Source organism: Formica exsecta, unplaced genomic scaffold (assembly GCF_003651465.1).
Source record: "Formica exsecta isolate Colony F162 unplaced genomic scaffold, ASM365146v1 scaffold502, whole genome shotgun sequence".
Lineage (NCBI taxonomy): Eukaryota > Metazoa > Arthropoda > Insecta > Hymenoptera > Formicidae > Formica > Formica exsecta.
The window spans coordinates 162,518-186,358 of NW_021852264.1; the positions used below are offsets into that span (position 1 = coordinate 162,518).

General features: G+C 35.0%; 3 protein-coding genes and 1 long non-coding RNA gene across 8 annotated transcripts in view; 3 read left to right on the top strand and 1 right to left on the bottom strand.

Annotated features, from left to right (window-relative positions):
• Positions 1 to 4,670, top strand: part of LOC115241680 (acetylcholine receptor subunit alpha-like) — a 159,389-nt gene extending 154,719 nt beyond the window's left edge. For all 4 annotated transcript variants that reach the window (XM_029817554.1, XM_029817555.1, XM_029817556.1 and 1 more), the window contains one exon: positions 91 to 4,670. In XM_029817554.1, coding sequence (XP_029673414.1) covers positions 91 to 282 — 192 coding nt within the window. In that variant the 3' untranslated portion in view covers positions 283 to 4,670. The remainder of the gene's footprint in view (positions 1 to 90) is intronic.
• On the bottom strand, positions 4,394 to 18,914 carry LOC115241679 (thyrotropin-releasing hormone-degrading ectoenzyme-like). Of its 2 annotated transcripts, XM_029817551.1 has the most exons (18): positions 18,582 to 18,911; positions 18,369 to 18,425; positions 15,113 to 15,303; positions 14,348 to 14,693; positions 13,188 to 13,617; positions 12,756 to 12,911; positions 12,143 to 12,454; positions 11,529 to 11,709; positions 10,766 to 10,916; positions 10,415 to 10,496; positions 9,818 to 9,992; positions 9,530 to 9,719; positions 8,714 to 8,991; positions 8,101 to 8,279; positions 7,426 to 7,590; positions 6,758 to 6,898; positions 6,608 to 6,689; positions 4,394 to 6,551 (listed from the first exon to the last, which is right to left on the bottom strand). In XM_029817551.1, the coding sequence occupies exons 2-18, from the start codon at positions 18,415 to 18,417 to the stop codon at positions 6,387 to 6,389; spliced, it is 3,273 nt and encodes a 1,090-aa protein (XP_029673411.1). In that variant the 5' UTR covers positions 18,418 to 18,425; positions 18,582 to 18,911; the 3' UTR covers positions 4,394 to 6,386. The 2 variants fall into 2 exon arrangements, with proteins under 2 accessions (XP_029673411.1, XP_029673413.1); XM_029817553.1 differs by having other exon boundaries at positions 4,394 to 6,545; positions 18,369 to 18,914.
• Positions 10,520 to 11,682, top strand: LOC115241681. The gene is made up of 3 exons (XR_003884949.1): positions 10,520 to 10,605; positions 10,776 to 11,019; positions 11,557 to 11,682. It is a non-coding gene; the product is annotated as an uncharacterized LOC115241681 (long non-coding RNA).
• Positions 18,915 to 19,810: 896 nt separating the features above from the next.
• On the top strand, positions 19,811 to 23,615 carry LOC115241678 (aminopeptidase N-like). The gene is made up of 10 exons (XM_029817550.1): positions 19,811 to 19,872; positions 20,401 to 20,503; positions 20,591 to 20,850; positions 21,051 to 21,251; positions 21,501 to 21,647; positions 21,824 to 22,159; positions 22,223 to 22,373; positions 22,617 to 22,743; positions 23,012 to 23,102; positions 23,406 to 23,615. Exons 2-10 carry the CDS (start codon positions 20,420 to 20,422, stop codon positions 23,596 to 23,598), a joined length of 1,590 nt encoding a protein of 529 aa, XP_029673410.1. The 5' UTR covers positions 19,811 to 19,872; positions 20,401 to 20,419; the 3' UTR covers positions 23,599 to 23,615.
• Positions 23,616 to 23,841: the final 226 nt, after the last annotated feature.

A 23,841-nucleotide genomic window follows, 5' to 3' on the forward strand; every position in this document is an offset into this window, starting at 1 on the left:
TTAAGCTCTCCCCTACGGTCTCAAAATATTAATTCACTATCGTTAATAGATAACAGTGAATTGAATCGGCGCGATCAATGTTTCTTACAGGTAAAAGAAGACTGGAAGTATGTAGCAATGGTCCTGGATCGATTGTTTCTTTGGATTTTTACCCTGGCGGTCTTGGTAGGCACCGCGGGCATCATCTTGCAAGCGCCTACTCTGTATGACGATCGAGTGCCCATCGACAAAAAGTTTAGCGAGTTCGCGACCACGGCAGTGGTCAAATGTCCGCCCCAGTAGTCCATGCCCGAGCCCTGCACCGTAGAGAAAGATTAAGGATCAGAAGCACGGACCCCTCCCCCCCACCCCCCGTCCTAGTTTTAGGGGACTCCGCAAGCTCCAGCTCCTTATCCTCAACGATGAAATTACGGCAAAAGGGCTCCGATCTTACAAAGGATGAACCGGAAGTATATGACCGGCGATTTTGACGATGAATGGGACGCAATGTTCCTCTGAGAGAAGAAAAAAACTGGAAGAATGAGATAGAAAGTCATCGATTTGCAGAGACAGTCTGGTGGATAGAAAGACGAGAATCATTGCTCCTTGAGAAGGAAGGCGATAGACATTGTTACGAAACCTTAAAAGGGAGAAACGGGAGAACTCGAGACAACGACGCGTCGTCGTTTGAATAAAACTGCACTTCCATCTGTTAAGAAAACTGCGTCTCCCAAATAAAGGACTCGTTGACCGGCGCGAGATTCGCCACACACACACAGGTGACCTACATACACCTACATAGTCTGCTCAAGTAAATCGTAATATGAAGCTGCCACTACTTAATCGGGTAAACCTAACACACATCAGATGGACTTTACGATGTAACACTGTAAGTAATTTTAACGCCTCGAGAACGAAAAAAGCGAGAACCGAATCTTCGCCAACGTTCGCCTAAACGCGCGCGAGCAAGCGTCAAGTATCGTTCGAGTAGGGCTCGGAACCGAACGTGAATTAAAACGCGAGATTAATTAATATCTTTTTTCAATCTATACGTTATAGATTTATAATCTAGTATGCGAGACGCAACCGATATTGAAAACTGGTCAACCCGAATTATACGACCGGCTTTTAACGTAACATTGTATCGCAACGTCGATCGTGTCGCGGCTGTATGTCGTAGCAGCATTTTACGCACACTGTTTACGCGAAGAAGTAGCGCCGATATACATATATAACAAGCATTTCTCTTTTTTGAACGTAGAACATTTTTTATACCAAACGCGATATCCTCCGAATAATTCCATACTTTGTTGCCGCGCGATGCGGTACATTTACTGGCACTTGAGAGTTGCAAGGGTTTCGCGACACACACAGCGGCCGAATAAGAAACTGCAATAGTGTACGCACTGCGTACGCGGTATATTCGATCCTTACATGCGCGAACGATTCTTCGCTCGAGCAAACGCCGCGTTTCGCAAGCGTACGTTTTGTATTGTAATGCGGGTCGTAAACCGCTCGCATTACGCGAGTTAATTAGGTAATCACCGCATAGCTAGTTCGTCGTACACAGACCTAGGGTGTAATCTTACTTGAAATATATAACCAGTAAGTAATTTTAAAAACGTACCCGTGTTTATACGAGCACAATATATATATATATATATATTTAAATATATATATATATTTAAGAGCGATGGACGAGCCGATGGCGCGTCGGTAGCGCGGAGCAATTATATTTCTCCTCAACTATATACGCGTGAGAGGCTCTCTATATAGGGATATATCCTAAATATTATATTTAATCAACTATATATGACATAATCTCTCTTCTGATATTATCAATTATACTTCCATAAGTAATGTCTTTACGAACGCTTTGTATCCCCAAACACACTTGATTTTTTCGCCCAGGGCTTCTCCATCTTTTCCCTCTATCTATATAAGCGATGTAAATATATTTATTCAGGCGTGTGCAATTATTTGTCATCGTTTCCTGCAACTTTTCCGCGGTTCTCCTTCCAAAGTGAAGGAGGCACTGATCGGGTGGACTCGCGTCGCCGACGCATCTCGCGTTATCTCGTCCCGAGAATAAGAATATATTGTATTTTGTAACGAGAAAGGTGAAACACGCGAGAATACTACAATAAAGAGTAATTGATAGTACGGTAAGAACAAGTAAAGCATACGAATTCTAAAGCTGATAGTTGTAGGGAATTGAACGACCGTTGACGCCGTTGTTCAATACCGGTAGTTTGTGGTCGTTGTCATTGTGAGTTGTCATTCATAATTTCGCCTTTTATTCCGTTTTTCTTTATAGACAGTTACGCGTCATGTATGATACTCGTCATTGTGGTTAAACGATCGTTAGTCGCGAATCGCGTCGTGCGGACTGTTACTCGCGAGAGTGTAATCCAACATCGGAGAATTTTGGAGCTTTCTTGTCCAAATCGCAATTACTATTTTCCATATATTTGAGAAATTCGGATAAAACTTTCTGTGATTTCTAATTTACTCTGAAATTGATGCAGACATTAAATACGTGTCATTAATTTATATAGAATTATGTTGAAGCTTCCATTAAATCAATTGAAGGAAAATAATCGGTTATTATAAATTGAAACAAAAAAATCTACGACTTTATTCGATGCCGACATTTACATACATAGACAAAGCATAAAGGAGCCGAATTGCTCCATCGATCGACGGTCGAAATTTGCATTCCCGATTCTCCGACGTTCTTAGAAATCTTATTGTTAGTCATAATTAAAGAGTAATTTTGCGCATTCTAAGTACAATGCCGTAGTACTTGGAACTGTAAATATATATATATATATATATATTATATATATAATTACGGCGAGGAATAACGATTCCCCATTACTACTGCCATTAAAACGCAAGGTCGATACTTTACGCGTTTTTAGCTGTTACTTGGACCGCCGTCGATCGTAAAAGGCAATATCCGGCGTACGATCGCCGATCGATCATCGGGCAAATCGATCAGAGTGTAAAATTTCTAATTATTTCTTCTCGAGATTCGGACGATTGTTTCTTCTTGATCGACGCCCCGATTGATTTATGCCGGATATTATCAAGCGACGTCATGTGCGAGGATGAGAATACACGTGGTCGCTACCTGATTGAAAATCGTCCAGCGAACGCATTAGATTTGAAGGAAATAAAAAGACGTACATTTAGACGTACATTAGAATAGTAGGTTCGAGGGATTCTCCTAGCGAAAAAGCGAAACAAATCTATTCCGCACTAGGTCGTTAGGAAAACAACGCACACGTTTTCTATGATAGAGCTATGAATTTACTTGTTACTTGAAATAATGCAGCGAACGGTGACTTTCGAGTCGACGGCGATTTTATTGCAAAGACGGCATCTGAGTTTAATTACGGAATAATGTATGAAAACAATTTTGGTGTTTTAGTTTCTAATAAACAGAAAAAAAATAGAGAAGCCATTTTTAGCTCTGTATGTGTGTGTAGTCTATGTATGTTTAACAAATTAAAAAGAAATTTTAATTTTACAAAATAAATTTCTATCAATTAATTTCTTCTAAATTATTCTTATTAGCAGAAATTTTTTAACATTTTAGCAATTTTTGTCATTGTCACAATTTCTATAAAATTAACTTTGTATTCGGAAAACATAATGAAGCTGTACTATTATTAAAAACATTCTACAAATATTCATCGTCGACTGCGAAAATCACTTCGATATGATCGAAAAATTCGATTGTTAGAATGATTTTAGATTACAAGTCAAGAAGAAATGAAAGAAAGATAGAGCGAATGCACATTTAAATAATAAACAATTAACAGGATAAATTAAGATGTAAATATACCATGTAAATAACGAAGCGTAACAATAAGTAAAGGCTATAATGGTTGAACCTTTTCTTACAATTTTCAGACGATTAGATATTCTTTTGAAAAATTTTAACAGGGCTCTTTAACAGCGACATCGTAACACCTTAGTAACATAACTACGCGTGTCACTTCGAAATTTTAATTTTTCAACATTAATATATTATCCCAACATAAAATTATATTCAATTTTATTCGATTAAAATGCTGTCAGAGAAGCTCTCTTTTATCAGAAAATAATGACAAAGTTTGAATAAATACAATAATTCGAAATTTTCACAAAAATATAGAAGTTTTTTGGATATACTGTAGATAGTTTATATATAATTCATTTGCGTAAAGCTTACGCAATTCATCAAAGTAACTCATTACGAAGAAACAACTAAAATACCAATAATATAAAACGATGCTCTTCGACGATAGAATCATAAAGAAAGGTGTGGCAGACAAAGGTATAGTTTTTATTTTCTATAATTTTTATCACGTGAGAGCGATTTTATGTTAATCTCTCGCCGTAACATGGCAACTATTCCGTAATATTTCGTCAAAAACAGATAGTTTTATTTAGGCTTATAAAATTTGCAAGCGGTATAGCTCTTGGAGCGTACATTTTCGAGCGATCTCTTTCAGTCATCCTGTTTCCGATAACAGTTTTTACAATTGGTGCTCTCGACGCAGGATTATCGAAATTTCGAGCACCTTCATTAATTAGCGTTTGGTCATAAGGAGAAGAGCGTGGAACTGAAGTCTCGATATCGAAGTACAAAGTACTATACGGTATCGGCATTAAATGCATCGAGTGTAACTAGCCGCATCCAAAAAAAAAAAAGTAACATTCTACGCAGGATGGCATGACCAAACATAACGAACGGAAACGGATTTTTTTGACGTGACTCGTTTGAAACGAATATGAAATTTTAAAAACGCAGAATTTGATGAAATCGCGTTTGTTCGTCGCGCACAATATCTTAACAATCTATATTCCATCGTGTCGATGTATATATACGATCGTTTTAGAATGTCGACAATGCGCTCACACGCGACACTGATATAATAATGCGTCTGATAAAATTGAGTGAATTGTATGAAGACAATAAACGATCGAAAACTTTTTCAAGCGATTGGTTGAAGGGGTTATTCATGAAATAAGACAACATATGCCTTGAATCGAATGAAGAAAATAAAGGATAGCCTTTACGTGCATTAATATAACAAGTGAAATATTTCAGATAAATAATATTGTAAGAGAGAGTTGTGCCGGAAATCCGTTTTGAAGATTTGAATAAAAAATACAGAACGCTTTTAATAAATCATAGTTGACGTATTAATAGTGTGAGAAAATATTCATGCGCGATCAATTCACATTTTGTTAAAAATATATAGATGTGCCTCATTTAAAAAAAAAAAAATAACCCCTTCAATAAGAGATTGGAGAATAACATATTTTCGCGCGTCGTCCCAGGATAAAAACGTGCGTTTGAACAATTCTCGTGTATATCGAGAAACTTTTATTTCCAGACGGATGAATGCGGATTTAGCGCCAAATGCGCTGAGATTAACTCATTTAATGTGAGATTCTTCTGTTTAATATAAATGTGAAATAAAACTTTCCAATGGTATCTAACGTTAAACACGACTGTCTAATGTTTAACTTAACTCTGAAACATCATATTTAATATAAAGAAGAGAAATGAAAAAACAGATGGTCGTATTTAGCGGTAAATATACGTAATTTATGTAAAGTCGCATACTTCATATCGATAGATATGAAATAAGAAAAGGATCGCATTTAGCGCTAAATAGCGTAGTGAAATGGGCTGGATGCATCGCCATGATATATATAAAATCATCGTTATACAATTATGCGATTTTGAGATCTCAAAGGATTTTGATGCACGCGAAAACCGATATAACGCGCTTCGCGTGCGCTTAAGATCTCGATTAAACATCGGCCGCATTAATCTCTGACGGCCCGAGCCCCATCCGACGATAAATCATCGCTTCCACCCTTAAACCGCGCGTGTTTGATAGCTTGCGAATATATACCGTACTTAACGCATTTAACGAGTTAGACTAAAAATGAGAAGTGAGGACAACGGTACGAATAGATTATTGTAAGGATAACATAGCGTGTTATAAAACGAGCGTACCGTATAGCAATAGTGCGCCATTAACGAGCGGAAATGCGCGCGAGTGAAGAGTTTACGATAAACATTGGAATAATAATTACCACATCGTTAGAGATACGATTATTATATATATCTATATCGTTTGTTAAATATGTACCTAAACACTAATTATACTAACGACCGTCATTCTAAGGCTAAACGATATAAGGACGAGATTCTTGTTGCTTGGTTTTGTAATCATGCTTGACAAAAGCATACGGAAAAATAAAACTTGTTGTCGTAGAAAAGTTCTCGCGGTTCTCTTTTCTCATGCGAACACACGTGTACGAAAGTGTGAATCGATAATCGTACACAGAGTCTCCTTCATCCTGTTGCAACTCCTGGAAAGATATCTCTCGAATATTCATGTCGGTATCTCCGTGGCATTGTTCGCCGTTAGCCACTCCTGCACTTCCGGCAAGGATTCTTTCAACCACTTTATCGCGAAATTAGCGTGCGCCTCGACCATCGCCATAGTATATCCCACGGTCTTTATACTTTCAAGATTATCCTCGCTGAAAGTCTGAAACTGAAGGATCGAAATTTTTAATACTCGAAAATTTTTGTCTTTTAAATGACACTTACATCATCTAGATCTTCCTTGCTGGTCAAACCGTTCATCGTTGCCAGCGCGAAAGCTTTTAAAATCGGGCGAGATTTCGAGAATCTATACAGACACGAGAGCAAATTACAATCTGCTTATGAATTCGACAGAGAGATAAGAAAGTTGTAAACCTTGTGACGATAGTCTGCCAATTATTTCGCACAAACTTGTAGGCGAGTTGAGCAGCAACTGGATTTTGCGGGAAACTTCTCAAGATCCTTTGCGTCTCGTCCTCGCTGTAGATCTTCCCCTCAAGAAGCTCGCTAAGTAGCCTTAACAAGTAGCATTGATACGCATTATACATTTCTAAACATATATTGTTTTCGAGGGATCAATCTCGAGTTTTTCTATAATTAAATTGTGTTGCGCAATTCAAAATTGCAGAATAAGTTTTTTAATTAATAAAGATATGTAAGGGACACAAATATCTTTTACTAGAAATATCGTATATATTTCTGTTGGATATTTGAAAATTGTGTAGATATTTTTCCAATATTATTCCGATATTCTCTGATGAATTTGAAATCTTTATTCCTTCTTAGTGAAGATTCTATTTTCATCTTTTCTTTCTTTTTTAAGTCTTTTTTAATTTTCAATATTAAATATAAAAATTAAATTACAATTCTGTAAAAATAAAATATTTTCTTTAAATTAAATAAAGAGAGAATATAAAATTTGGAAAAATTATTTCTCTCTCCTTAAACTTATTTTTTAAAAAAACTTTGATTTTACGAGTTTACATATTGTTCTCAATTCTATTATATTATTAACTATATATTAATTTTTAATTCACACTTACGATAAAATCCACGGAGTCTGGAAGCATGCAAACGCTGATAAAAGGCGATTTTTCTCTTCTCGATCTGCTGTAGAGTTTGCCCTCTCAACAAAGTAATTCCACTCGTTTCGCGTGCCATATCTTGCGATCGTACAATACAACACTTCGCGTGCGTATGCCGGTACGCTGAAACAATCAAAGTTTTATCTCCAAAATAAGCCACAAAATCTAACCGATATATTTAGAGATGGAAATTATTCCGAAGATATCATCATAAATTTTTTTGCCCTCATATTTTTTTTATCGCTACTTTGTTAATAATGAGTGCTTCGCGGTTTAGTATTATCGATCATGTAAATAATTTAATTATTGTTTTCAGACTTTTAACTGCTATATGAGAGAAAAAAACAGCTAATGTTTTATTTATCCGAGACTACATATCGAAATAATTTTGACATGGACGTCAATAGAAATATAGTATCCGGCTATAAAAGGACCGTTTAAGAATGCGTACAATCGCGATGTATCGATCAGAATTCCATTTCATCCAACTAACGGAATTATGAAAAAAAAGATTGTACAAAATTTGTTATAAATTGAATCACATATGTTATCGTCTCTCGTTTGAGAGATATACCATATGGTTGCATGAAGAACGGATTTTGAATAAAACATTAAACATTTTATCAAACTTACACTTCGTCCGCGTCAGAATGATCCTTTAGTTTCGCAAAATGATTTTTCGACCATTCGAGACACTCGGCGTTTTCGAACGCGCACGCTATTTTTAGGGCGGTCAAAGTTAGCCCCGATCCCTCATCAATCTTCCATCCCACGTCTGAATATAATTTTGATGTGAATCTCAATGTAAACTCCTGCAAATGATCCATTCCGTTATTATATTACTATCCACTAATAATTTTTAATCAAACTATTAGTTTTTATTAAAAAAACTTTACATAAATTTTAAATTATTTAAATTTCGAACACCTATGGCTATCATCTTTGTCGCTTTGAGAACAATAATAATAGAGTATTATTTTACTTAAGTGTTTTTATAAGTGCATTGTAAATTATGATTAAATATTATATTTATAAGAGATATACATTTCATCATAAGTTTTTGATTATCTCATTGTACTTTTGTCCTTATATACATGAAGCGGTATACTTTTAACAAAATATTCATAGAATATTTTGCAAACCTGACAATTTTGGCCGTTAATCGTGAATAGTTTGCTGACGACTAACTGTAAATATATTCTTTTAGAATATTTTCCTATCACTACATAAGGACATACTAGATTACCTGAAAGTCGCTGAAGCCTGACGTTTCATAAAGAAGATCGTTTAATTTCAACAGATGACGCATCAGAACACTCCAAGGAGCGTAATGTCGTTCCTTCATTTGCATATATTTAATAAAGCTAAAAGCGGTCGCGTATTTCGTCAAGCCCACCGCAGCGAGCCCGAGCACATCGTCGATGAGCGATGCTCTGGTTTCTGCCGGAAGGACCTCGTGATCCTCCTCGAGGGCCTGCGCCAGGAGCTTCCAATTTTCCTCGTCATAATGCACACGGTAATAACCTTGAAAGCAATTAACGTTAGCAATAGAATGGACACTCGTGTCCCGTCTCGCAATTTCTCATTAAATTGGATAATATTAAAGTTAATTTGTCTCAAATATATTATTTTTCACATGAGTGGCAGCGAAAATATTATTTATATGTATAAAATCAAAAAATTCTGTTTTAATATATAGAACAATCGAAAAAGAAGAGTGTAAATTGAAAAAGCAGCGCCAAAGGTAGATTAAAATATATCGGAATTAAACCACTCAAAAAAACGCATAAAGTCTATAAATATCTGTAAATTACCCGTTTAATTAATTAATTTTATTTATCCCTATTACTAGCAAATTTATTTAAAAAAGGAAAATTTATAATTAGAATTAATATTCTATTTTTTACATGAATTGTTATCTACAAAAAAGTTTAATATAAAATTTTGTATGTAATTAATAGAAAAAGACAAAAGTGTTATTAATTCTAATAAAAAGATATTTTGATATACATATAATTTTTTATAGATTTTCTTTTACAAGAAAAATATTTATGCAACCAACCTGTTTTATTCACATTGAACACGATCCAAGAATCCTGAGCACCAACATCATGCACCACCGTTTCCGCTTCGGAATGTAACCACATCTTCGTCGGAGATGACCAATCATTCCTCGTTTTGTTAATATAGTCAAGCGGTATGTACCACGTTGGTTGAGTGTCGGATGACGATTGATCGTACGTAAATCTTTGCTGCGCGACAATAGTTGACAATAATAAAAATATTTTATCTCGAGAGGCACATAAAGTTACAAATGTACATGATTTGATACGCATTATTTAAATCGCACCTGTCTAACAATAGCTGTGCCCTTCTCGTAGTCCCTCGTGATGCTAACGACCGGATATCCATGATTCAAAATCCAAGAATTCATCATATTGAACAAAGTAATTTCTGCGGGTAAACCGACAGTTTCTTCCGCCATCGTTTCCCAAAAATCATCAATATTTGCTGTCGAGTAATTCCTAGAAAGAATATTAATTTAAAAAAACTTTAATGTCTCTAAAAACTCTAATGTCTTTTTATATAATGCATTTATGGTAAAAAATGAAAAATTACTGATGCATTATCTTCTGTACATTATATTACGCGTATCAGTATTATATATTTTGCGATTCTATGCCTTCGAATATATCGATGATGGATCCACTTATATAACGATAAAGAAGCATGAGAAATAACGATTGGCAGCTCGTGACATTCAATGGCTGATATTATCATAAAGTCGACGGGATAATTCGCTGTAAAACACGTCGATTATCGTTTCGACGATTAAATCACGAGGACGCTCGAGTGATTTAAACGCGCGGATCGCGCACGGTTGATGAACGGATGACGACGGTCGTTCAAAGGATAAAATCGACGAGATAATGTGATATATACCCACCACCTCGCTACGAATTTCCGGTAGCCGTTCCTAAAGGCGGTATCATTTATTACGCCATGCAACATGCGAATCAAGCATGCACCTACAAAAAGCAGTCAGAATGCAGGATCATGTTATGAAACATTCGACGAGAACGTATATTTGATACTGCTTTTCAAATAAAACTGAGACTGTTCAACAAGCTGTTTTATGTATTTGCATATCTTTAAAGAGGCTAATACTTATCAAATTTAATTTATGATATTAAAAGAGAAATATTAATATTAATATTTACAAAAATATCAGAAAAATATTTGGAAGTTTTATAAGCATTGTCACTCAAGGAAGAAACGATTTGATAGACATTTTTACCTTTCTTAAGTCGAGCATTGTCCGAGAAGTCCAGATGAACGGGATTGATGTTCGATTGCAACGATCTTGAAACGCTGTAACCATCTTCTTCCATGGCATCCCATTGCACGTCGGCAAGGAAGGCATGATTGGGGTCCAATGACAAGTCTATCTGAAAATAGAATCTCATGAGAATCTCTTTCCTTTGTTCGACAAGGAAAGATGCTCTTTTTATCTGGACATCTAATCAGATGTGAGTCGATTATTTTGAAAAGGTAAGAAACTGGATATATACTGAAATTATTAGGAAATAAAAAAGCCAATATAGATAAATTAACATAAAATTAACAATAAACTAACGATCACATTCAAATGTTTAGTAAAGTTTAAATTAAATTATTTCTATAAAAAGATCTAAAATTTCATTTTATAAATATGTAAACTTTGCATTTTATAAAATTTTGCAATTTTGTGAACATGTAAATTATTTTTTTGTTTAATCTCTCATTTATTTCATTTTCTTAAAAAGTGAATAATCGATTCAGAATTTAGTACATGAACTTTAACAATACACACAGCTCAATAGAATAAAGTACACATGATTCTTAGTTTTTTACATAAGAAGAAGATAAAAATGTGCGATATGTTTTAACATCTTAAAATAAAAAATCTATGAAACAGTAAAATTATTTAATTTAAATGAGAATCAACATTCAAATATTTCATTTCGGTGTGTGTACATTTAAAGTTAATAAATGTCACAAATATTATTCCAATTATGTGCCTTCTCGATCATCGCATGTCGCAAATAGATCGTGGAGCCTTCTAGAAACCAAATGTCCGACCAGTTCTTCACGTTCACGACACCGCCCAGCCATTGTTCTCCTATCAAGCTTATCAGAGCGCTTAACGCGTCTGTCTTCGTGACCATGGGAGATCGATCCGCGGCGTAGAAGAGCGATTGCCTTGAAAACAATTTAGTTCGATGTGCAGCACAATATCAAATGTAGAATAATTGTATAAATATGACGAATTAGTCTAACAATATAATTATTGATTAAAATGTAAATCAAATTTTTTTAAATGTGAAATTGTTAAATTGTTTAGTCTTGAGAAAAATTATCTTAATGGTATTTTCTGCCAAATTTGCCAGAAACAAATAGATAAGATTTTATTCCATTATCAGATTTTTTTGTAACTTAAAAATATCTCTGTGATACCAAAGATCTTTTAATTTAAAATTTGCTCCCCAAATCTATTTAAAATTAATTCAAAAAATAAAATTTTATAATCTTCTTGAAGTTGATTTGTACCAGAATATCTTAATTTTCCGGCAAATTAATTTTCTATAATCCAATTATTCTTGTAGATAAAAAATAGTATTGCTATCTTGCTTACTTCATCGATATTAAACCCAAGCTTCCAGCATTATCAATGATCCGCGGTGGTAATGCAACGATATCTAATTTCGATAGCGGATAAGGCATCGAGAATATATCGTTTAAATATGTAACGACTTGGTCAAGTTTGTCATAAAGATATATCCCTCGTAATCGCCTCTTTGGATCACCCCAGAAAGTCACCGTCGTTTTATTATCAGGCCCCGTTTTTGTTTCACTCAACGATTCGACCTCGCCCATTACGAAGGCCAGATTGTAAGGTGACAGCAATGGGGTATCGTTGAAAGTGTCAATCACCTGATTGTCCGATCTTGAAAGGAGTAAGTCGCAGATTGATCATTTCATTTTCTTACAAAAGAAAAAAAGAAGAAGAACGACACATAGTGAAAAATACTATTATAAAAAATCTAGCAACATGTTTTAAAATTACCGCATAATATAAAAATTGCGGACTCCTCTAATTTTTATTTTATATCAATTTTTTATTCTACATTTTTATTGACAAAACACAATTGAAAAAAACTGGACAGTTTTACTATTTCAAACTGATATAGCCTTCTAACTACGCAAACATTGATACAGCTGCAATCAACACAGCATGAATTACGCACGTGTTTCTCGAGATATTGAGAGGCATGTTCGAAAGGACCCTCGCTTTGTGCGGACGTGCCACGGACATCGAGAAGACAGCCTTGAGATTCACGTCATCGAAAACCGGCAGAAGACGCGACGCTCCCAAAGGTTTCAACCGCGTTCCGATTAACGATCTATTAAAAAATATGTATAAATCAAATTATTTAAAAATTTACAGATATATCCTTGTTCCATTTGTTAAGAAAACGGAGATACTTTCTTAAGTTTTTAAAAAGAAAAATATATGTAAAATAAAAACACACACACACACATTACGTTTGATAATAGTTGAAAAAAATATTTATACATATCTTTTTCAAAATAAAATACTTTAGTACATAATTGGCCATTATAAACTAATTGATTTTTTGCTATTATTGACCAATATGATCATCACGGGAAAAACTTACCTTTCTTCACCAGACTCGCCGAAGCTTGCCGAGTAAATCGCCTTACCGTCAAGCATAATCTCGTAATCGATCTCCAAGCTGTACGTTCCCGGATTTATGGCAACGGCCGGATGTATTATATGTAATCCGTTATTAGCATCCTCCTCGTATCGCTGGATCACTACCTCGGTTACGTTTCCGTTACTAGAAGTTACCGTGGGTGACGTCGCTGATCCAGATGTCGTCGATTCAGACGTCGTTGTGTTTGCGGATTCCCTAGATTGTCCATTGGTCACGGACGTGCTCTCATTCTTGAAAGAAGAGGAGGTTTCATTGCCGGAGGAGGTCACGTTTCCTGAAGGATAGTCAGTAACATCGCCTCGCGTTGTTTCCTGATTTTCCAATTGAACAGATGTCACGTTGGCGAGAGGAGTCATTGTGGTAACATTACCTGAGTTAATAGATCATTGTCCGGTTAGACAATCGATCGCGTAATTTTTTCTTAAGGATAAATATAAAAAATCTACGCATGAATTTTTATCTAAATCGTGATCACGTGCTATTACAATTTTTTCTTACAAATTGATGAAACTAGATTTAACCAGATCAATTATATAATGTTTAAAACGGTGAAAATGTAAACTCTTTTTTTTCTTTTTATTTTAAAATTTCTATTGCGAACGTTATGTAATTGATCATCCGCACGCTATTATGTTACGATATTGGCACAGCTGCAAGCTAATTATCGTCTTACCGCACATATTTCGCTACCAGAAATCTGTCGCTTTGTTAACGTACGTTAACCCGTTACCTCTTAATGATATTCATAGTGCAGATTATGACAAAAATGAAAGAAAACACGAGTCGCACTCGTGACATGAATTAAGATCTAACAAACGTGTTTCTAACTTGTGGCATCTAGCGACCTAACTGTTTCATATGTACTCCTCAAAAAATTGTAAGAAAAAGACTAAACATTTAATATAATATTAATAAAAATATACAAAAAATAAATTAAATACTTTTAACACAACCGTTTTTTACGAAATTAATAAGCATACCACTCATCTCTCTCTCATATATTAGTCGAAATATTATTTCTATTATACAATGGAAAGAAATAGAAAGCTAATTTTAATGAAAGATATTAATAAAATGGAAGACGTTTCTGAAATAAATACCAGAGTTCACCGGTTTCCATTCCATGGTTTGATTGCCTTTATTGTCATCCTCGGCGCGTCTTCTACGTCTTCTTTTCGCTCGCGCATTGTTCCCTTCTATGAACGACAGCTTATAACGCGTTACCGTGATGTTCCTCGCATTGAGAGACAATTTGCTTAGGGACGGTGTACCATCGACACGGAATTTGATAATGACTCGTCCTTTTAGATTCGACGTCGCGTTGACGTCGCTTGGCGGCGTCAGTACGAGGTCATATCTCAAGGGATGAACAAAAGGCGATATCGAGATGATAATGACGTCGCCTTCCTCCGTCTCATTCTCGAGGAGGGCTAATGGATCGTATGTCTAATTAACACAGAACGCGCTGCATTTGAGAAAAAATTATTATCACTGCTCATCGCGAAGTAAATTTCACATTGAATTTATGAATCTGCAAAACAGCACCGAGACATTAATCAAAATTTTCAGATAATAAGATTATTTTCACCGACCTGATTCTATTGACGGCATCATTTTTGTACAGATAAGAGTTTCTTATATTCAATAATCTCTTTCATTTATAGTACTGAATGAGAAAATAATTTCAAGTCATATAATATCAGAAAATTTGCGTTGCTTTGTACATTCCACGTTTTTGATTATTTTCCCACACAGAAATATTTAAAAATAATACAATAAAATATCTTGATCAAATGTCAATTGTGTATTAAATTATCAATAGTGGCAAATAATTTGCGTCATTTAGTACAATGGATCACACTTACTCTCGTTTTAGGCATAGTGCCGATATTCCACCCGATCAGACCCGCGACGACAATAACAATTATAATTAAGACAACAAAGGAGATAATCTTCTTGTACGTTAAAAACCAACCGCCTTTCCGTTGGTGGGTAATTTCCTCGATAGGTGAAGCCAACGCGGTATTACCGGAATATGTTTCCATCATGCAGTCAGCTGAAAAAATTAAATGCACAATCTGGAAAAAATCGCCGCATTCAATATCGATGTCAATTGTTCTTTTTCTATTGATCATAAAACTTTGATTGTCAATATTCTCGATGATGCATCGGGTCATTTGGCACATTGTAAATATCAGCTGCCAATACATATAATAATAACATCCCAAATAATAGAACTTTTTGTCACATAAAAATTCTTTCTCTTTCTCTAATTTCAGTTAAGTATTCTTCTTCTGTGTAGGAAAGAAATAGATGTTAGAAATTCTTTACATGATGTTAAAAATGCTGTAAATTTTCTTTTATTTAAAAATTACAAGTTTTATGCCGATTTATGATAAAAAATGTTATAAGTTTAAAATAATTTAATAGAAAAAGAGAGGTACACGATTAGATGATACAAAGAATTCAGAAGAAATAGAAAAAAATATAAAGATATTTATAGAAGTATATAAACGAAAATTTATAATATTAGTATTTGGCTTTGAATGAGTGAAAAATTCTTTTTTGTTTTGCATATTAAATTTCTTTCAGCACCTTTCAATTTCAATAGACATCTATTAAAATTCCGACAAGCTGTAATCATTAGATTAGACCTTAGATTAGAATCTTAAAAAAAAATCACGGAAATTGTGAAAATTATAGGAAGGCTTGTAAATAGCGATTAACGATCGGCAATTGGGAACTTGCGAGATTCGAGATTTTATAAGCTTTGAAAGGAATCGTCATCCGTAAATTCATCGGTTGTTGTCGCACTGCGACGAATTTTGCATTAGTAGTGCAACGCTTTAGATGCGCGGAATGCGCGCAGATGACGTCAACAAAATTGGTTCCCCGTGATGCAGGAATCCGCGATAGCCCCGCGCGGAGCACGCTTGTAAATGCGGCAAGAGACGGCTTCAAGGTCCTAGCTTGTGCATTATTCGCTGACTATATATCAACTCCAGCATTCGCATAATCGTCGCCTCGCCGATAACGCTCGTATCGGCATTAGCCGCGATACTTTACGTTGATTTTAGCGGCTTAACAAGAAATATTTTTATATATTTATATAACGAGAATAATAAAGTATTATTAAAAAATACTACATATATTGTACATTATTAAATGCTATAAAAGTACTATGGTAAGAATCAAATAAATTCACAAAAAAGATTCAAAGATCATGTAAAGCATTATCTCTATGTTATTGATTTGAGATAGCATTTATAGATAAGACTGAAAATGTAGGAGAGATTTTATTCTCGAGATATTGCATTGTATTTTATTCAGAACGAATCGAATGCGCCAAAGATGCCAAAATGTTCAGTTTTTTTTTTTTTTTTTTTTTTTTAACTATCTGACATTAAAAATTGTAATCGTCCGTAGATTTACTACGTCTGATAATATCCTTATTCTGGTTAGTTTGCTCGGTAATTCTATTATTCCTCGTCGTAGCGGTTTTCATAACCATGTGAAATCATGCTTCTTGTTATACCATGCAAACGTGACTGTCACATAAACAGACGTCAATCTTGTTTAAAAAAGAAAGATATATCAAGAGAAATAATACTATAGTATTAAGAGAGTAAGAAACTTAGATATATACCAAACTTTTAAAAATTAACTTCCGTTGATCACTCTTTGATGAAATTTTAATTAATTACTTATCGTTAATGTAAGATCGACTAAATCAATTAAATGATAATAAATCAAATAACACGCACGTATACATACACACACATTTTATATTCATATCATCCATTCAGATTTAGATTGTCATGTTACTTCACAATACACACAAAATATTATTAAATTTTAGTTTAATACAATTAAACTTTGCAAATCTATTGGCAAAAGTACACATAATCAGTATTAACGAGAATATCACAAGTGTTCTAAGGTAATTCCCAAGTTGCAAATGCGTATGTAACGCGGTGAGCAGATAACATCAGTAACAACATAATTAAGTCAGAGGAATTCCAACATACTCAAAATTAATGTGACACCGCTTCCACGTGTACGTGCATATTTTTAAAAAGTCACATTCTGAGATAGCTTTTTTGTTTTTGCAATCATTCACAAAGTATCTATAAGTTTGTTTACATATAATTAATGCTAAATTATTTGACAATAACTTACCATTGTATATATCTATAATATAAAATTCGGTATGAATCCGATTTCCAAATTTTTTATTCAATTAAATAACCAAGCTTAAATTACAAAAATTATGCTTTCTTTAAGTTGTACATCAAAAAAGCTGTTGTTAACATTTATCAGTTCTGGAGAGACAATCTATAAGATTTTAATTGAAAATATAGAACTACAATAAAAGTGTCCGAAATAAGTAAAAGACAATTAAATTTTTGCAAATTTCGTATAGCGGATGATCGCAAGCCGGATTCTCTCAAATTCTCGCACAAAAGACAGGATGCCTCTCCCGAACGGAACGACGATTATAACTACTGTAAGTAATTACTTACAATTGGCGATTGACTAATTACAACGATTCAACGCAGCGATTTAAATTAATTGATGAATCATGCGTGGACGCATTCGTCGATATAAGCAATTTAATACTTGCAGGTCGACGGTAAAACAAAATTCAAACAGGCTTATTTAAATTATATTCTTTTCAAGAGCGATTCTCGAATACGAATCTAAAACAAAGACATCTCAGCTTTGATAAAAGCAAGAAATATATTTTTATTGAATATCTATAATATCTGACTGATAAACATAAACAATTCTGCAATGATAAAATAATTGTAGTTACAATAATGTATTTATCAACGGTGTGCAATGATAATAATCGCCGGAAACTATTAACATATCATTCCCAATAAGAACAATTAAACAAAAGGATATTAATTTATATATTTTTGAAACGGCGTTCTTTCTTTAAAAAAAAAAATATATATATATATATTTTTTAGATTTAAGATTTTTAATATATAAGAAAAGAATTAGAAAACATTCTTATTTTTAATTTAAGAAGAACTTGTGTTTTAGATTATTTTATTCAACGCGAGGATCGTAGGTTATTAACGCAGGCTGATAAAAACAGTTGTTATCACTTACAATTTCGCTGTCCATAGGACTGCCAACTACTGACGGATCCCCGCCGCATCTTTCAAACTTGAAGAAATAATGCGAAGTTATTATTGAAAAAGGAAAATCGCGACGAGGAAGCGACGGTAGCTTGGAAAGTGAGCACGTTTTTGACGCGGAAACGGATTCGCGATCGCGGCGGCGTACAAGTGACGCAGGTACAACTGCAATTAGCTGTTCTACCTTGCAGTGCGGATGTTGGCCGAGAAACCCACTCGTGGGTGCCCCCACTATGCTGTTGGTTCGTCAGCACCGCGTGTCGTTCTCGACCGTTCGTTCCGCTCCTTATTCTTATGCGCTTCTGCCATAATTCGTGATTAGACCTGCTATCGGAACTTTTTTGCGCGCCTTTATAGCCTTCTCTTTTCTTCGCCGCGACACATGAAACAAAATCTTGTGTAATAATGCTGCGTTTAGAACAAGAGCGAAAATTTTTTCTTCTTGATCTTGACGATCTAAAATCATAGTTATAGATAAAGGGAAAAAAAAGAGATTGAAAAGATCAAAATCAGGAAACGTATCAAGAGAAGTTATATTATTTTGAAAATCTATATAAATATAACGGAATTAAATTATCGGATTTTCAATTTGCAATATTCGATGAAAAATATTCTTCAAATATTTCTGTTTATTTCTCTAAAAAATGTATAAAATATTAAATAGATAACGTTATTTCGAAATCGTAGCAATCGCGTTCTCGATTGCCTGGAGCAGCTTAGAAGTGACCTAGTTATTGCGCGAGAGAGAAACTCGCGAACAAAACACCTCATCAAATCCAATTGAGGCGATATGGGGTGTTGTAGTAAGTCCAAGTGCACATTGGGCTTGGTCCGGGATCGGTACCAGCAGCACCGGGCACGCAAATGAACGGCACGTGTTCCCGGCAATAGCGACGCAATGGCACGGAGGGTCTAAAGGGGAGCACAATGGCGCCAAGGTCCTAGGGGACATTGAGCAGGCGGGTGTATGAGACACGCATTTTATTCCTCCATTGATCGCGACACCAACGGTCGATCGTAGATTGGCCGTTGACGTCGTCACCTCTTGGCCGCGTCCGGATTGACTCGTCGCGATTAAGTTTCCCCTTCAGCGCGACGATGGCCGCGATCGCCAAATTGAATAATTGGATGACGATCCGCCGATTTGCCCTAATTGAATCCGACTGAATCCGATTCTTTGATGCGTGGTCACGTCATGCGTTTTTCCGCATCTTTCCATCGCTTTTTGACGACCGTTGAATTACGAGGAAGCGCTCACGCAGCCAGACGCAGTCCGCACGCGGCTACGCTATCATACGGTTGTATCGGAATATCCTCCTCCCCAGGGTAAACTGTCTCTTCTTGAAGAGAGTATCAAGGTCAACCGACGCAGCGACGTGGTGACATCCGAGTCGGTTCGCCAAGAACCGTAGTCGCACGCCGCAGATCGTCCTCTGCGTCCCTCAGGCGTGCACGCCTGTCACGAGGATAACATCGTAAGCATTCGGGACCGATTAAAACAATAAGTTTCCGTAACGCGACGAAAACCTTCCCGTAGAGAATCGGTAGACTTGTGAGATTGACAGTACACAATTTTATTAAGATTATTACAGATCTTATTGTTAGTGAAAGATGTGACAGCCATTTATTTTTTTCTAGAATTAAAATTAAAATTAACTAAAATTTTGAGATTAATTTGAAACTTTGAAATTAATTTTTTCTAATTTCTAAAACAAATGTATTCATATTCAGCTATTGTTGTGTCTTTAATTGACTCCATTCTCGCTCTAGTCATTCTCAATTTATTTTAGGTATATATCAGTGCTATTATAGTCTATTAATTTCATCGAGATCTTTAACTTCAAATAAATTAGATTATTGTTATATTATATATGTGTATGTGTGTGTATGTGTGTGTGAAATCTTTAGGTGATTCCATATTAAATTTATTTTAAAATACAACATCCGTGTTTGCTACCAACAAGAATATATTTTAATAACTTTTTATTAAATTATGACCCCAGGTTTACTCTGCAATTTACCATGATGTGGACAACGTTGATCGCAGGGCTCATCTTACTATCGGCGATACCGCCCGGTCTTCCACGAAGCATCTACGATGTTGAAGTATAGTACCGACAAATCAAAAACTCTACCATATAACCACAATAATACAATCGCCAGAATATTAAAAAAATTATCATTCTATCGTAGGGCCGATCGAAGCGCAGTATCGACCTGAACGATGTCTACTACTCGAAAATGCGTCAATTCAGATTACCAAACGAAGTTACGGCGACTAGTTATCACTTGGATATCAAGATACCTTCCATCGAAAAAAATGAATTCAGCGGTCACGTCAAGATCAACCTCACCTGGAAAGACACCAGCGATAGAATAACTCTAAACATTCATCAAAATCTTGAGATCTCGAAGGTCGGCATCAGGATGATTCAACTACCGCCCGATGAAGCGTAAGCGAGTAAAACACTTAACAAAGCTGAAGCTTCTACTTTTTTTACTAAGTCAACCTTTCACAGTATATAATATAATAGAAATTTATAATAAAAATTTTGACCGGCTGAATATCATTATATAATCAAAGTTTCTTATCTCTCATAAGTTTCGAAATTATAATAAAATCTTTATCGTCTGTGTCATGTTTGCGATAAAGGGAGAAGGGTACACCGATGAAGGTTAATATCGCAAGAAAAGAACGACAAAGATTTAAATCCTGGTACATCATTCATTTAGAGCAAATGCTAAAGAATGGAAGTGCCTGCGAGGTAGCCATCACGTACTATGGAAATCTCACGACAAATGAGACTACTGGTCTCTACAAAAGCGCATATATGGATATCACGGGCCAAAAACAGTAAGCATAACATACACAATGTCTATATTATGTTTTAAAGCAAGACTTTAAAATTATCTATTTTTCTCTAAGAAACAGTATATATGGTTTTCTCAAATTTTACGAAAATTTAAAACAATTCTGAAATGCTTTGTGTAGTACTAAGAGATTTATTAAAATTTCGATGTAAAGAAAAAGTTATTATATAATCGAGAAAGAATAATTACACACAAAATAGTAATAAAATTTATTGTTTTTTTTTTATTTCAGCCCCTTCATCGCCACTTATTTACAATTAGATAACGCGCAGAAGATGTTTCCCTGCATGGATGAACCGCCCTACAAAGCGACTTTCAAATTAAGAGTATCGTATCCCATAATGCAAAGTTTCAAAGCGCGTACAAACACACCATTGATGTACGTATAATAAAAATGTTAAAATTAAACTTTTCGATCGTGAGAATATCACATTGTGGTCGATTATCTCTAGATATCCAGTAATGTTCATCGGATTCTATGAATTATTAATTTTAAGTTTTACATTAAGTCACATGTTCTTTGGTACCACACAATATGTCTTTTTGCCTCTGAAGTTCCCGACGCACGATCAACAACTCGATCGAGGAAGAATTTGAAGAAACACCAGTAATGTCGACAAACCAATTGGCTCTTGTAATATCGGACTTAGAGACCCTTTTCCCCGGAGAAAACGTAAACGAGATAGACGGACGGAAATTGCAAGTGAGGGTTTGGGGCCGCAAGGAATTCCTGGTGTCGCTGACTGAAGTTCCCAACAAAATTGTGAAGATCGTTAATTATTTGCAAAATTATTTTAACAGCTCCCTCGGTTTACCCAAATTGGATATGATGGCGATTCCCATGTATAGTGCTTCTAAAGCTTCTGACAATTGGGGTCTCATGTTCTTCAAGTAAGTAAGAATCTCTCACACATATTTCTGACGAGCGTATATGAAATAAATATTTACCTTCAGGGAAAGTGAACTCAGCAGTCCTTTAGTGTGGACCACTGCTTACGAACTTTTCTATCAATGGATCGGTCAATCTGTCACTCCGTATCGTCGAAATGATGCACCGGTTAACAAAGCTCTTAATTCGTATTTAGCATCTATGGCGACACTTGATGTGAGTTTGCGTTATGTATTTCTCTTCCATTTTATTCTTGATCCTAACACAATGTCAATCTATTATAATTAAAAATATTGAAAGAATATTTATACTAGAAAAATGTTGTTATATTATACAAATAGAGTAGAATATTAGCGAGTAATTGCATTAAATTTATTTTTTATCTCTTATAATAAAATTGTGATTATTAGAGAGAATTTCCAAAAAATAAAATATATTTTATTTAAACACACTTGACAGCTCAATCCGGATGAAATGGAAGGAAAATGGCCGATGACAGTGTTGTATTCTCTGTATTACGAATTTGCACAGACGGCACCTTTCTCTAGAGTAGCCGGGATTAGACACGAAGCAACATGGACTAAAGGTAATCACGATAAATAGCTGTATAATTTAGAATTTTCATATAACATATAAATGGCCAATAAAAGTACATTATAATTCATATTACTTATGAGAGATTAATAATCGAAGAAATATTTTTAATGTTACATGGACACAGCGTAAAAAAGAAAGTACAATAATTTCAAGCGCACAGTTATTCAATATATGGCTCAAATACAATTTAAAATTCAAAATTTCACGATTTATTATAAGTCTTTGAAATTAATTATTCATTCTTTCGGATTTTGCAGCCGAGTTGGTTTTCCGAATGTTTAATTACACCTTTGGTCACGAACTGTTCCAGAAGAGCGTGAGAAATTTCTTCCATCAGCAGTCGAAAGAGTAGTAATTGCCTTCGTTAATTAGTCGGGAAGCAGATTCTAACAATTCTTTAACTCTCTCTAACTTTTTTACATACAATTTTTTACGTAAAAAGGCGGATCATTAATATACATGCACACACATTCAGAAATAAAGTAAATTTTTACGTAAATAAAATTTGTAAATAGATAAAAATTACCGCAAACAATTAAAATTTAAATAAAAACTATCTATCTATATACGCACTGCTTCTCGGCTACTTTTATCGATAATTATAATAATCGCAGATTTTACATATCGCGAAATCGCATCTTTTGTGTTAAGGGACCGCCGAACCTTCTTCGCCAACGACATCTTCACTTACCTGAACGACTTGGCGAACGAAACGAACAATCTGCCGCCAGGTCTGACCATCAATGGCATCGCCGCATCATGGATCAACCGAGACCGAGTGCCGTTGGTCACGGTCATTCGTGATTACGAAACTAGAAAAATTAATCTCAGTCAGGTAAGTTAGACAAAAGTGTTATTTTCCGCAAGGACATGCGACGTGCGAGAGAAGTACGATACGATTTTCGCATGGATAAAATGACGGAGATGACCACGTGTGCGCTATTTACTCACGATTAAGGTATTCTTCGACAGCGGAAGTTACATGTACGTACTTCGGTAGCGGGAATTAGCAAACAGAAACGCGCGAAACACTATCTAAGAAATAATAACGTTGACTTTAGAATACATATCACGCTAAATGCTACTT